At 42.2% G+C, this 13,189-nt stretch overlaps 1 protein-coding gene across 17 annotated transcripts in view; it reads left to right on the top strand.

Moving 5' to 3' along the window:
- The window catches only part of Unc13b (unc-13 homolog B), a 219,848-nt gene that overhangs the window by 199,157 nt on the left and 7,502 nt on the right, over nt 1–13,189 (top strand). For 12 of the 17 annotated variants that reach the window (XM_040739468.1, XM_013119609.3, XM_005078801.4 and 9 more), the window contains 7 exons: nt 2,222–2,311; nt 2,989–3,117; nt 7,822–7,949; nt 8,585–8,670; nt 12,319–12,445; nt 12,644–12,740; nt 12,947–13,090. In XM_040739468.1, the coding sequence (XP_040595402.1) occupies nt 2,222–2,311; nt 2,989–3,117; nt 7,822–7,949; nt 8,585–8,670; nt 12,319–12,445; nt 12,644–12,740; nt 12,947–13,090 (801 nt within the window). The remainder of the gene's footprint in view (nt 1–2,221; nt 2,312–2,988; nt 3,118–7,821; nt 7,950–8,584; nt 8,671–12,318; nt 12,446–12,643; nt 12,741–12,946; nt 13,091–13,189) is intronic. The other 5 variants (XM_013119610.3, XM_005078802.4, XM_040739461.1 and 2 more) reach the window with 1 other exon arrangement.

Genomic DNA, 13,189 nt, shown 5'->3' with positions numbered 1-13,189 from the left:
ATGAGTAGGAAGTAGGCCTCTAGGGCTCATGTTTAAATTAGTTACAGATAAATATTGTGGGCACACCTCATTGTTTGACGATTTTGACAAGCAGTCTCTCTAGTTAGACCAAATTGCTTTTCTAGACCTTTGCTATTTTGATGATGAAAATTGTGAGACTGTAGAGCTCTGTCCACCAGGGTCAAAGCGACCAACTTTATTGAATTATCTGTTGAGTCATTTGCCCTGGCCAGTGGGCTGGGAAAGTTTGAATGAGCTCTTATGTTACCCACAAAACATGGCAATTGCATTTTGAATTTGTTTAAGTAATATTTTAACCTGATCATTGTTAGTTCCAATGTACTGAACTATCTTTATTATTTGAAGAGCTTTAAAAACATAATGATTGTCAGTATACAATTAAAAGAATCATTTACTGGAATTTGAAAAACCATTTTAACAGCTCGTAACTGGAGTATCTGAGCTGAAGCCAGAGTTGTTTGCTCCACACATTTCTTACCATCTATACCATAAGCTGTGTTTTCATTAGAATAACCATTAGTAAAAACTAGCACAACATTTTTTAAAGGACTATCTTTTATTATTTTGGAGAATATACAATGAAGTATTAGCTCAAACTGTAACAGCTTGTAAGTTGTAAAATGATAATCAATTTTTCCTAAAAACTGAGCAAAAGCAGTTGTCCACAAATCACTGTTCTGAAACAATAAATTAGGAGTGCCTGAGCGCCTGCCCTCAGAGGAGGGGAGGCAGCTGTCCACCATTCCTGTTAACATTCCTTTGCTAATTGTTGGCTGATAATTGACAGACCCCATGTCCTCGGTAACTCTGCAAGCCTTATCTTATTTAGATGCATCCAGCCCAAAACATATACTGTTTTACTCGAGATCTTGTAAGTAACCATGGAAGCTGAAACCTGTGGCCCTTTTTTTAAAAGACTCTTCCTTTTTTCTTTTTCTTTTTTTGTTGATGGGCATCTCATCTCCTCTGTCATGGAGAAAAACCCAATCTGACCAGCCTGAATTAAAGAAACCTTTTTCCTTTGCATCAGAAGTGTCATTCCTAGGGTTAGTCTCTGGGAACCCACAAACCTGGCACAACAGTATTATACTACAAGATCATTACAGTGTATAAATAGCACGATGGCTGCTTTTAGTGAACAGCTGGTGTTCCAACCCTAGTCATATCACTTTCTAATGACGACTCTCCCAGAATTGACCTTAAAATATTAGATACTTAGCTGAATTTCTTTCTTTCTTCCTTTTTTTCTTTCTTTCCTTTTCCTTTTGCTCTTCTCAATTTCTAAGAGACACATGAATTTTTGGTTAGGGGAAGAAAGAGTATCCTGCCTTGGACAAATGAACTGTATTAGGTGTTACACCTTTTTCTGGCATAGAAGGAGGCAGATGTAGGTAAGTGGATACCCAGGATAGCACAGGATGAGAAAATGGACAGTTTCTCAGTTCCATCTAGGTTGGATCCTCCTTACAATGGCTTCATCACTTGCTTAAAGTGTTAGGAATCTCCACAGCAGGCAATACATGCACATTAGAAAGTAAGTGCAAGGGCAGCCTCCACCTTAACAAAGGTGAGGTTGTCTGCACTTAAGGAGAAGTAAGTATATCTTATCTGTGGCATTGGTAGCTGACTGAGTGGAGGATAGCTCATTCTTTCCTTTCAGCTCTCCATGGTAGCTTCCACCTAAAATTCATGTCAAAGAGAATAAGCTATGACATACAGAAAGTCGTAAAGAATTCACATCAAAGGTTTTGCTCAGAACTCTGCCATCTGCTGGTGCCAGAACACTAGCCAAGCAGGGTACACAAAGTACAGGTTCTGGATCTCATTTTGGTCTGTAGTGTGACTTCACTTATATTCATGATCTATGGTTAGACTGTAGCTACTGAAGTACTCATTGGCTGAAAGAATCTTCATCCAGGAAGGAAGAGAGAGATGGGGGGGGGTCTGTGTTCTGTGTTCATCTGAACAAATGCTTACACATTCATGAAAAGCAAATTTGGGGAAGTAGTGTGGCTTTCTGAGCTGTAAAGTATTCATCTTAGCACCAGACAAGGACTGGTCTGCATCAGCAGGGAAGAAAAAAGCAGTCCAGTAAATCCCAGTGGGCAGCAGTTAAGCAAACTTGTAGTTTCATTACTTTTGGCAGTGAATGTTTCTTGTCCCTCTGTTCCTTTCTTAACATTTGCTTAATTTGTAACAGAATAACTTTCCTGCTGGGAGCCCTGAGCGGCTTCAGGATTTAAAATCTACAGTAGATTTGCTGACCAGCATTACTTTCTTCAGAATGAAGGTAAGGGTAGACAGAGTTGGCCAGTGCTGGGCTGAGGATTTGACCATGGAATCCTGGAGAGTCGGAGACTACAGGATTCATCCAAACACACCCGTTCCCTGGGTTACTTCTAAGAGTGTGAAATCCATAGATCAGTGAGGAAGACCTAGGGTTCTCCCCATCAGCTACCCCGCTGCATCATCATGGGGTGTGTTCACTGGGTCTCCCCATCAGCTACCACACCGTGTCATTATAAGGTGTGTTCACTAGTTTTCTAAGGGAAGAGAGGCTTAGTTTAGATCCCAGGTTCAGGGAACAGCCCTTCATGGTGTTCATGGTGGGGAAGGTCTGAACGGGCAGGTGCCTAGTCCAGGACTATAGGAACTTGCTTCTGCTTCTCATATCTTGGATCAGGAAGCAGAGAGCAGAAATGGGAGCAGAGACACACTGTAACCCTCAAAGCCCTGCTCCTAACCGTCTCTAAGGTTTCACAGCCTCCCTCCCAAAACAGTAACCTCCATCAGTGTTCAAAACATGAGTCTATGGAGGATATTTTCCATTCATACCATAATGCCAGGCAAGGTTTGAAGACCCAGAAAAGGTGAAATGAATCTAGAGTAGATTTGCAGTGATGATGGGAGGATGTCCCACCTAGGTGAGCAGGACCCTGGGCCTGTATCTCTTCTGTTACCTGGCAGGTGCAAGAACTGCAGAGCCCCCCAAGAGCCAGCCAGGTGGTAAAGGACTGTGTGAAAGCCTGCTTGAACTCTACATATGAATATATCTTCAACAACTGTCACGACCTCTACAGTCGCCAGTACCAGCTGGTAAGAGGTTTGGGGGTTAGTGAGGTCAGCTGATGGTAGTTCTTGGGAGTCTCAGCTTTTCTTTGCTGGAAATCCATGGTGGAATTGACAAAGGACCCTTAAACAAAATGTGACATGCACATGCCTGAGTTGAACAGAAATGACTGTGGTAAGTTTTGCTTTCAGCAGTTTGGTAGCTCAGTTTAAGAATTCATAAGCCATCCCAGCATCTTTCTTTTATCCTTACTGTCTCACGGTTAATTTTGGTCAGGTATATTTGGACCCTTGTAAGTTCTGTACTACTTTCCTGTAATACTATAGCTGCCTCTGAGCTCCTGGCACAAAGCTTTCCCTTGGTGACCCATTCTGCAGTGCATGGTCTTCTGAGATTATATTCACCGACTGACTCAAGGCTGAGCCCAAACTCCTGTGGAGCTGAAGCACTTTGCCTATTTTATTTTATTTATTTATTTATTTATTTATTTATTTATTTTTGGTTTTTTTACAAGACAGGGTTTCTCTGTATTGTTTTGGAGGCTATCAGTCCAGCCCAGCCTCGAACTCACAGAGATCTGCCTGCCTCTGCCTCCCGAGTACTGGGATTAAAGGTGTGTGCCACCACCGCCCAGCGCACCTTCCCTATTTTAGCCTAGTATTCTAGTTCAATACTTAGAAACTTAGTTCTTTTTCTTTAAAAAAATTTATTCCATTTATTTATTTTGTGTGTGTGAATGTGTGTGTGCATATACACATGGGAGTCAGAGGAATACTTGTAGGAATTGCTTCTCTCATTTCTATCATGTTAGTTCCAGGGATCAAACTCAGGTCATACTTGGAGACAGGTTCAATACCTTCACCTGCTGAACCACTTCTCCAGCCCCATCTTTCTAGATACTTCCAACCATATCTGTCCTCTCCCACCCATTTAAAAGTCAGGACTTCTTTTTAGTTCCAATAACTCAGTTACAGTTTATGTCTTAAAAATGTCCTGCTAACTATGCTTTTGCAGATTCACTTTCCTCACAGTCCAACGAAGTACACACATACATGTGTGTGTATAATATATTGTATGTAGAAAAGTCTCTAGTACTCCCTCAAGAACTCCCCAGTCTCATGGGCATGCATATATATTCAATCAGCGTGGTCTGTTAGAAGGGGTTTGAGAGCCAGGTGGTGGTGGTGCATGCTTTTGATCCCAGAAATCGGGAGGCAGAAGCAGGCAGATCTCCGTGAATTCCAGGCCAGCCTGGTCTACAAAGCAAGTTCCAGGCTACTACATAGAGAAACCTTGTTTCAAAAAACAAAGTATTTTGAGAAAGAGATAGAGTAAAAGGATTTGAAGGAGGAAGTATTTAGTCTTGGTTCAACAGTGGGAAAAGCAACATAAAAGAAGAGAGATAGATCTTGAAAGTCAATAGAACCAAATGATGTAAATCTACTGAACATCCATCTTCTACTGAATGTATCCATCTGTAATGCTTCCTCAGAGGACTTTAGTAAAGATCTAAGACAATGGTTCTCAGTATGTGGATGGATACTGTGAATGGATCAAAAAACCCATTCACAGGGGTCGCCTAATTGGAAAGCACAGATATTTACAGTATGATTCATAACAGTAGAAAAATTACAGTTATGAAGTAGCAATGAAAATAATTATATGGTTGGGGGTCACCACAACATGAGGAACTGTATTAAAGGGTTGCAGCATTGGGAAGGTTGAGAACCACTGAATTAAGATCCTCTTCCTGCTGCCTTTTCTCATTCTAAATGTTCTTTTATGCCAGCCATATATTTAAGGCTTCCTTCTTTAAAGGCTTTATAAAACTTTCTACTGGTTCTGATGTCCATGGGAGGTTTTTTTCTAGGGCCTTTGTTTAGCTTGGTACATTCCGGGATCCTCTGCCATTCATCTTCAGATTCTCTTTTGTTAGGGAAAGATACTGTTCTCAGCTTTGATCTTTCAACCATGCAAATGTTTTAATATTTGATGTCTCTGCCCCAGCATAATAATGAACTAGACTGTGAAGAAGGCCTACAAACTCTTCAGGGACTTGGCTGTAACCTTTTTATTTTACTGTCCACTTTCTGCTTTCTCTCAATCTCATTTTCAAGAGTCAATGTATACACTTGAGTAAACCCTTGAGACTTTTGTTCATTAGCTTATTTTTGTTTAATATTTCTATCCACTTATCTTTAGTCATAGGATCATTTATCTACCCATTCACTTAACAAAAAATGGAGTACTAGATATATAGTCAAATAAAACACATTTCTGCCTTGGAGGAAATTATTGTTTGGTAGAAATTAGGGAAAATTATTGCATTTATCATTCTTTTTGTTTTATTACTTTTTATTATGGTATTAGATATCCGGTGTACTAATGCCAGAAATATATAGACTATGTTCCAGGAGCTCAGGGGAGAAACATCTAAGCAAACAAGGAGTGTCAGAGACAACTTCATAGAAGTAAAGTTCAACCTGTATTTTGATGAAGGAGTAGAAATGATATCAAGAAAGATGCTGAAGGGAAGAGAACAGGGAAATAGAGTATTTAGAGGTACAGAATTTTGCTGAGTATGTTAATTTAAGGAAACAAAAGCAGTTTTCATTTTGGTGTTTATAACCTTAAATTCTGGAGTTCAGCTATTGAAAACTAGCTTTGCTACTTAGCTCTGTGACAGTGACAAATCATAGACCCTCACTGTCCTTCAGTCTCCTTATCCAAAAATGAGATGATAGTAACTTGTGCTCAAGAATTATCAAGAAGATGAAATGAGATAGTGTGTACAAAGCTTTAAGCATCCTGCCAGGCACCACAGTAAGTAATGATAATGATGCCGTACAACACAAGAGAATGGGGGAAGACATGAAATGGAGAGAGAAAGGAACATTCTTGTCGCACCTGCTGTGCAGCCTGCATCCGAGAATGTAGCGAGGTGGTCGGGATAGATGACACAGAGACCGGTCGGTTGCTTTAAGAAAACTTTATGCTTCCCAAGTCAGCTTAGGAGGAGACCCCAGTCCGCTTAGGAGAGAGCTCTCAGAAGTCTCAGAAGTCTCTCAAGAAAAAGGAGCTTCCCTTTTTTAAGGACTTTTGCCATCCATTTACATACCATTCTTTCTACTTCTCACCCTCCTGGCTGGTGGTTTAATCTCCGGCCCCAGAATCAGGGAGACACCGCAGGGGGGCGGGGACAGGAAGAGGCATCTAGCCTTAGGAGGTGTGAAAGACATGGTATTTCAGTGAGCAAGCCCTTATCTGAGCCCTATAAAGAGCTTTAAAGCACTAAATTGTTTTCAGTAAACATTACATAGATGCCTGCTCCCAGGCCAAAGGGGAAGTGGGTTTCTGCTCAAGGTCTGGTGTCCCCACACATTCTGAAGGATTTTGTGCCAGATGGAGGAGTCCAAACTTAATTGAAGGCCATGGGAGAGCTTTAAGCAGAAGGGTCATACTCTGAGATTTTCCTTATAAAGAAACTACTGACAGTTCACTGAAGGACATAGTGGACTAAAGTTCAAAGGCCAAGGATGTCTTTTGAATGAGTCTTTGCTGGGATAGTGGTAGAAAAGCAGAAAAGAAAAAGATGCATATAAGTGAAACTGAGGTAGAATCAATAGGATATAGATTCTGTCCTGGTTTCTACTAACTTCTTATTATGCAGGCTCATTAGGGGATTTTGGAGGCTGCAGTGACATGTAGCATCCACATAAAAGTTCCATCCCTGTCCTGGGCAGCTCCACCTTTACCCTTGTTTCTGTGAGAGAGACTGTCCGTTCCAGTATCTGTAGTGACCACAACTGTCCTTGTTTGGGGTCCAAATATGAGTGGTTCTTATTTTCCTGGAATCTATTGTTGTATTCCCATGTCTCCTTCTAAGCAAATTCTCTTCTTCTCCAGCTAGTCAAATAGCTTTCCAGGTACTTTTCTTCCAACTAATAATAACCTTCAAAAGATCCAAAGGGGACCTGCTCCACTGAAAGTTAGGTCAAACTGCACATAGGGTCTGTCTGTTGAGCAGTTCCTACTCAGCTTCAGGAAGGTTCTCAGAAATGAGGCATTTGTGTGTGGTATGTGAAGTGTGGCTCTGAATAGGGACATCTGCAAGAGGGTTGCCTGGAGGTGTATTGCTGGAGGCTCTGTTCTGCCTGGTCCCACCACCCTTCACCCCAAATAAACACACAGAGACCTATATGAAATATAAACTGTTTAGCCAATGGCTTAGGCTTCTTACTGGCTAGCTCTCTCTTAATTATGAACCCATTTCTATTAATCTAATTATTTCCACGTGGTCTTCTTACCAGAGAAGGGTCTGGCTTCCTATCTTCCCAACAACTATATGGCGTTCCCTGGTAGCTCCTCTCTGCGTCCTTTCCCCAGAATTCTCCTTGTTTGGTAGCCACCCCCATACTTCCTGCCTGCAGCGTCATCTATCCATAGTAACTAAAAGAGGGGGCAAAGTGCCTTTATATCTCTTAGGTTGTCCAAGTTTACCAGAATAGTGCCCCAGACCTGAGAATAGCAATTCTCAATGGTTAAAGGATCTCCCAGTAGTCATCCCTCTTTGGAACATAGACAGATATTTGGAAGATATGTGCCAGAAGATGAAGTGTCTCTGACTTTAAAATAATAGGCATGGTGAAGGAAAAAGAAAAAGGAAGAGTTTTTTTTCAATTCTGTGACTGTCTCCCTTTCTCCTGTATTCCCCTGTTCCTCGGAATAAGAAGCAGGAGCAACCACTAGAAGAACCGGGACCCAGCATTCGGAACCTGGATTTCTGGCCCAAACTCATTACACTCATTGTGTCAATCATAGAAGAAGATAAGAACTCATATACACCTGTTCTGAACCAGTGAGTATCACTCTACTGGCTCTGTCTGGTTGATGATTGGTCTGTCCATCTGTCTAACAGCCTCTTTCTTTCCTGTCTCTATATGTTTGCAGTGCCACTTCTTCCAACTGTCCGTCCATATGTCCCTCTGTCCCTTGTATCTGTCTGAGTAACTGTTTCTGGAGACAGGTGTGGAAACATAATGGGGGCCCCATCCAGAATGGGATAGCCTTCCTGGAGAGAAAGGCTTCTGGGACTGGGACTGTTAGGGGAGGCCAAGGGGAGTCTGGAGAGTGTGTGCATGTGCCTGTCCATAGTGAATAAAGCTGGCCTTCTTAAGGCCATCCCTGCTCTTTCCCCTCTAACTTATCTATCCTGGGCCTACCCTCCAGCCTCAACCCTCCTCAGGGATCCAATGCCTCATCTTGTCTTACCTTCTGGGCATTCTGTCCTCTGGGCTCATCTTAACTGATAGGGTCCCCTTCACCCTCATTAATCCTATCATTGGTCCCTGGGCCCCTTTTCTCCAGACAGCCTAGTCCTGTTCCCTAGGACTCTCCTCTCTTCATTATGTCTTGTAAGAACTAGGTACTTTGGGGTAAATAAAACCAAATAGCTCTTGCCTTGATGCTTACCACATTATTTCCGTCCTTCAGGTTCCCTCAGGAGCTGAATGTGGGAAAAGTCAGTGCAGAAGTGATGTGGTATCTGTTTGCTCAAGACATGAAATACGCATTGGAGGGTAAGGCTCTGCTGGGCTCCACCCACCTCATGAGCTGTCTCTTTCCTTTCCCAGACTTCAAGTTCTAGGCAAACACTGTCGTAAGAAACTAGAGGGTTTCTAGCCATAGTGGCAGGTAAGCGATAGGAGACATTGGATGGGTAAAGCTGTGGCCAAAAGAAATAAGGAAAATGAATATGCAAGTTAGGATTTCTCCCTCCAGCTCCATAACACATGCCTTTCTAAGACCTTTCCAGCCTAGAGAACAGCTTCACTCATGGTGAGTGCTTCCCAGAGAACAGTCTTGTTAGACTTATCTTTACAATTTTGAAGAACAAGAGAAGTTTAAACATACAGGAATACCATTAGTTTCTTACACTTATTGACCTGACTTTTTTTTAAACCTCAGAAATCTACTTCCCTCACTCTTAAACACAAAGCCGCAGATAAGTTATTATTCACTTTGTTCATTCTGCTTATACTTTTTCCATTTCTCACCTTTACAAAGATATCACTTTTTGTCTATGTCATACTCTCTCATCTGTACCCATCTGTGCTCACCAATTTAGCTGCCTTTCCTATCTGTTTATATATATATATATTAGTCTAGCTCCTCAGTCTGTGGAATGAATCTAGAAGGAAAAGGAGCCATCTGGGACTATCTCAAAGCAGAGTTTGAATCCCTTGCTTGGGTGGAGTGAAAACATGGATACTCTCAGACTCTTAAATTTATGAGATTTAAAATCAGTGATTCTTAAGGCCAAAAGACACTTTGAAGGTTTCTGCTAAGTTGTTACAGCCAAAACACATGTGTAGTTTACATTGTATAATTCAGTCCCAGAGTCGTGGTTGAGTCTTGTTTACTTTGGACTCATCTTTCTGATCTGTAGTCTATACACTGGTTGAAAGGCTTGTATAGGTTTTACAGCACTCACCAAGCGGGAAGTTGGGTGTCAGTTCTTGAAGAACATCTATGGTGCACGTAGCAGAAAAAAAATAAATACCTTTGAAAAATGAACCAACTCATATTCTGTTCGTTTTTCATTTGGAGATATTAAGACAGCCAGATGTGGAAAGAAACAAGTACTTAGGCACAGTATTCCATCGGATCCTTACAGATATTACCAGAATTAGAGATTTCAGAGAGATCATAAAATTGAAAGAACTCTCTGGGAATGAAGAATGAAAGAAAGAAAACAGGGCTGGGGATATGGCTCAGTGGGTAAACACTCTACCCACACAATTTTGATGACTTCAGTTTTACTCCCAGAACTCATATAGAAAGCTGGATGCAGGACAAACATGGTAGCACACACCTTAACCCCAGCATTCAAGAGTCAGTGGCAAGAGGATCTTTCTGAGTTTGAGGTCAACCTGGTCTACATAGCAAATTCCACGCCAACCAGTGCTATATAGGGAGACCCTGTTTAGAGGGGTGGGGAGCAGACAGATGCAACAGGCTGGCTAGCCTGGAGTTGATGCACCTCAACAAAAACATCAGAGAAGCCCTGCTTCAACAAGGCAGAAGGCAAAAACTAACTCCAGAAAGTTGTCCTTTAACCTCCACATGTGGACACATGCACATACAGTAGATAATCGAATAAATAAATCAACATTTTAACATCCAAGTCAAGGACAGGTTGTGGAAACATCATTGCCCTTTCTGATAGATTCACCCCAATCCTACCACAAGTAACAACAACTCATGAAATTTGCATACATACACATACTTGTTCATGTGTCAATGGGTGCACATGTGGGTTTGTATGCATATGCACATGTATAGTGCTTAGAAGACAATCTCCAGACTCAGTCCTTAAGTGCCAAGGCACTTTTTGTTTGAGACAGTCTCTCTCGTTGGCTTGGAACTTCACCGAGTAGTTAGGCTGGCTAGCCCACGAGCTTTCAGGAATTTACCTATTTCTACTTTCCATCTGCCATCACCTCCCATCTTGCCACCATGCCCAGTTTTATATAGGTTTTGGGATCTGAACTCAGGTGCTCATGCTAATAAGACAAGCACTTTATCAGCTGAGCTATCTTCTCAGTGCCCTCTTGAAGTCTTGCTGGAGCATTAACCCTTTGGGTTTTATTAAAATAAAATGTACCCAATGTTTGAACACTCATTTACTTAGTGTTTATGTACTTAAGTTAATATTTGATTTAGAAATTGGGGCCTGGTACCAAAGGACACATACTGGATTATCTGAGAATATAAAAAATATATGCAAATGCAGAAACTAAAAAGTCCTGAAGCTAACAAAAAATGTTCACAGGTCACAAAGAAGCCCTGCCTCCATGTACAGTAGGTTGTTGAACCAAGCATAAAGGGGAGGATGCACCTGGTTCTGTCATTATATGTTTCAAGGTCAGGGACTGGTTCAAGGGCATCAGAGAATGGGGTAGAAAACAGTGTCTTTTTGGTGTCCCTGATTTTCCTACTCTTTGTTGCTCATTGGCATCTCTGCTTTGTCACAAGCAACTACTAACATTCGTATTCGAAAAGTCTTCTTTGCTGGTGGTAAGAACTTTTGGTTGTCCCCTTGCCTCTAGTTTTATACCCTTCCTTCTCCTGCTCACTGCTTCCTAGAAGAGATGGCAAATGCAGCTTTGGGTTACAATTGTCCTATAGCTCTAGAAGGTGAAAGTTCAGGGACCTGAAGCCTTTCCAGGCGCTGGCCCAGGTTTCTCTTTCCCTTTTGAGTATCTCCTGCACTAGTCACTAGAACCAGTGTCCCTAGACTAGATGTTCTGCTTTGACTTGGAGGAGCAATATCTATGCTATCTCAAAGTTGAGCATTGACATCTCCAAAGTTACCAGCTGCTCTTCTCTCTTGTTTAGTTTCTCCTTCTTTATAGCCTTTTTATTGGCACACATTGACTTTTATTCAAAATAATACTCTAGCTATAAAGGGTAGGTATGATTATACTGTGTGGGTGTGGTGAGTGCTTTAGACTCTGGGTCAGTCATGAGTGATCTTCATGCTAGATTGAGATTTAGCTACTTAACCCATCAGATCCATAATAGGCCTATTTGCTATAGCACAGTGGCCTGATCTGTGTTTCCATAGTTTCCAAACTGATGATCCTTATTTGCATATTTCCCTAAGAGCTCATTTTCTTTGTTTCAGCTCTTCTTGGGAGCCCTTCACTTTACCTCAGGAGTTTGTCATAACATGGCTGTTCTACTGTCTTTCTGTTTGGTTTTCTCTGTCTCTAGAAGTTCACATTAAGATATTCATGCCATGTACAACTTAATATCTCTTCATTTAAGCCTATTTGATAGAAGAGCTCAGTTACAAAGGTTAGAAACAAACAAACACTAGAAAACCATTGTCTTTCCTTCCTCTCAGCGCCCCTTCCCTGGCAACCTGCACTAATTATCATTAGCACCCTTTCTTTTCTTCACCAGAGACCAGAGATTTTGCCTTGCCCTTCCAGAAGTTAGAGCAAGAAGACTATAGACTTTACTTGACCTGGCCTCTATAAAGGAAGATTTGAGCCAGGCTCTTGGAGAATGTCTGAGAAGGGCACTAGTGGAGATGGAAGGTAGATGTAGGACTTGTGAGTTCCCTGTCTTCTGAGCTATCTGGCAGAGCCACCTGCGTTGGGAAATCCAGGAACCGCGGCTACTGCTGAAACTTGATCCAGCTTCTCTCCCTTCACTAGAGCATGAGAAAGACCGACTGTGTAAGAGTGCCGACTACATGAACCTGCACTTCAAGGTGAAGTGGCTCCACAATGAATACGTGCGGGATCTGCCTGCCCTCCAGGGGCAGGTGCCTGAGTACCCAGCGTGAGTGTGGGGCAGCAAAGAGGAGGGAATGGGGTTTTTCTGACTGAGTAAGGGTAGTATCCTACATTCAATTCAGCAGGCCAGGCTCAGGTTGTCTGTTGCAGGCACTGCTGTAGAAAGAGGAGTGTTAATGCTCTGCCTTCTGGAAGATTCCATCTGGAGGAGCTTCAGTCCCTAGTTTTCCTGTTTTAACTACAGATGGTTCGAGCAGTTTGTGCTACAGTGGCTAGATGAGAATGAAGATGTGTCCCTGGAATTCCTACGTGGAGCCCTAGAAAGAGATAAGAAGGATGGGGTAAGTCGGGGACTTTGACTACACAGTGGTTCCTTCATGTCTCAGCATTTAGCTATTGGCTGGATGCTTTTGGCTTCTGCTAGACTGATCTGCCCCATTCTATAGAATGTGCAGGAAAGCCATGGAGAGCACAGAGCCACCTCTGTTAGGTAGAACTCTTATACCCTAAAGCTATGGATGATCACTCCATGGATGGTCTTCTTTAGTTCCAGCAGACATCGGAGCATGCACTCTTTTCCTGTTCTGTGGTGGACGTCTTTACACAGCTCAATCAGAGCTTTGAGATCATCCGGAAATTGGAATGCCCAGACCCTAGCATCCTTGCCCACTACATGAGAAGGTTTGCTAAGGTAACTATGGGCCTCCTAGACCCTTGCACCTTCACATCACCACACAAAGTCGCAGGCCTGAGTTCCACCCTCTTCCATGGTGGCCTTCAGCGAAGCCTG

This window comes from Mesocricetus auratus, unplaced genomic scaffold, assembly GCF_017639785.1.
Source record: "Mesocricetus auratus isolate SY011 unplaced genomic scaffold, BCM_Maur_2.0 Super-Scaffold_6730, whole genome shotgun sequence".
Classification (NCBI taxonomy): domain Eukaryota; kingdom Metazoa; phylum Chordata; class Mammalia; order Rodentia; family Cricetidae; genus Mesocricetus; species Mesocricetus auratus.
Note: the sequence above shows the minus strand (reverse complement) of the source record. Positions and strands in the feature narration are given on the sequence as shown.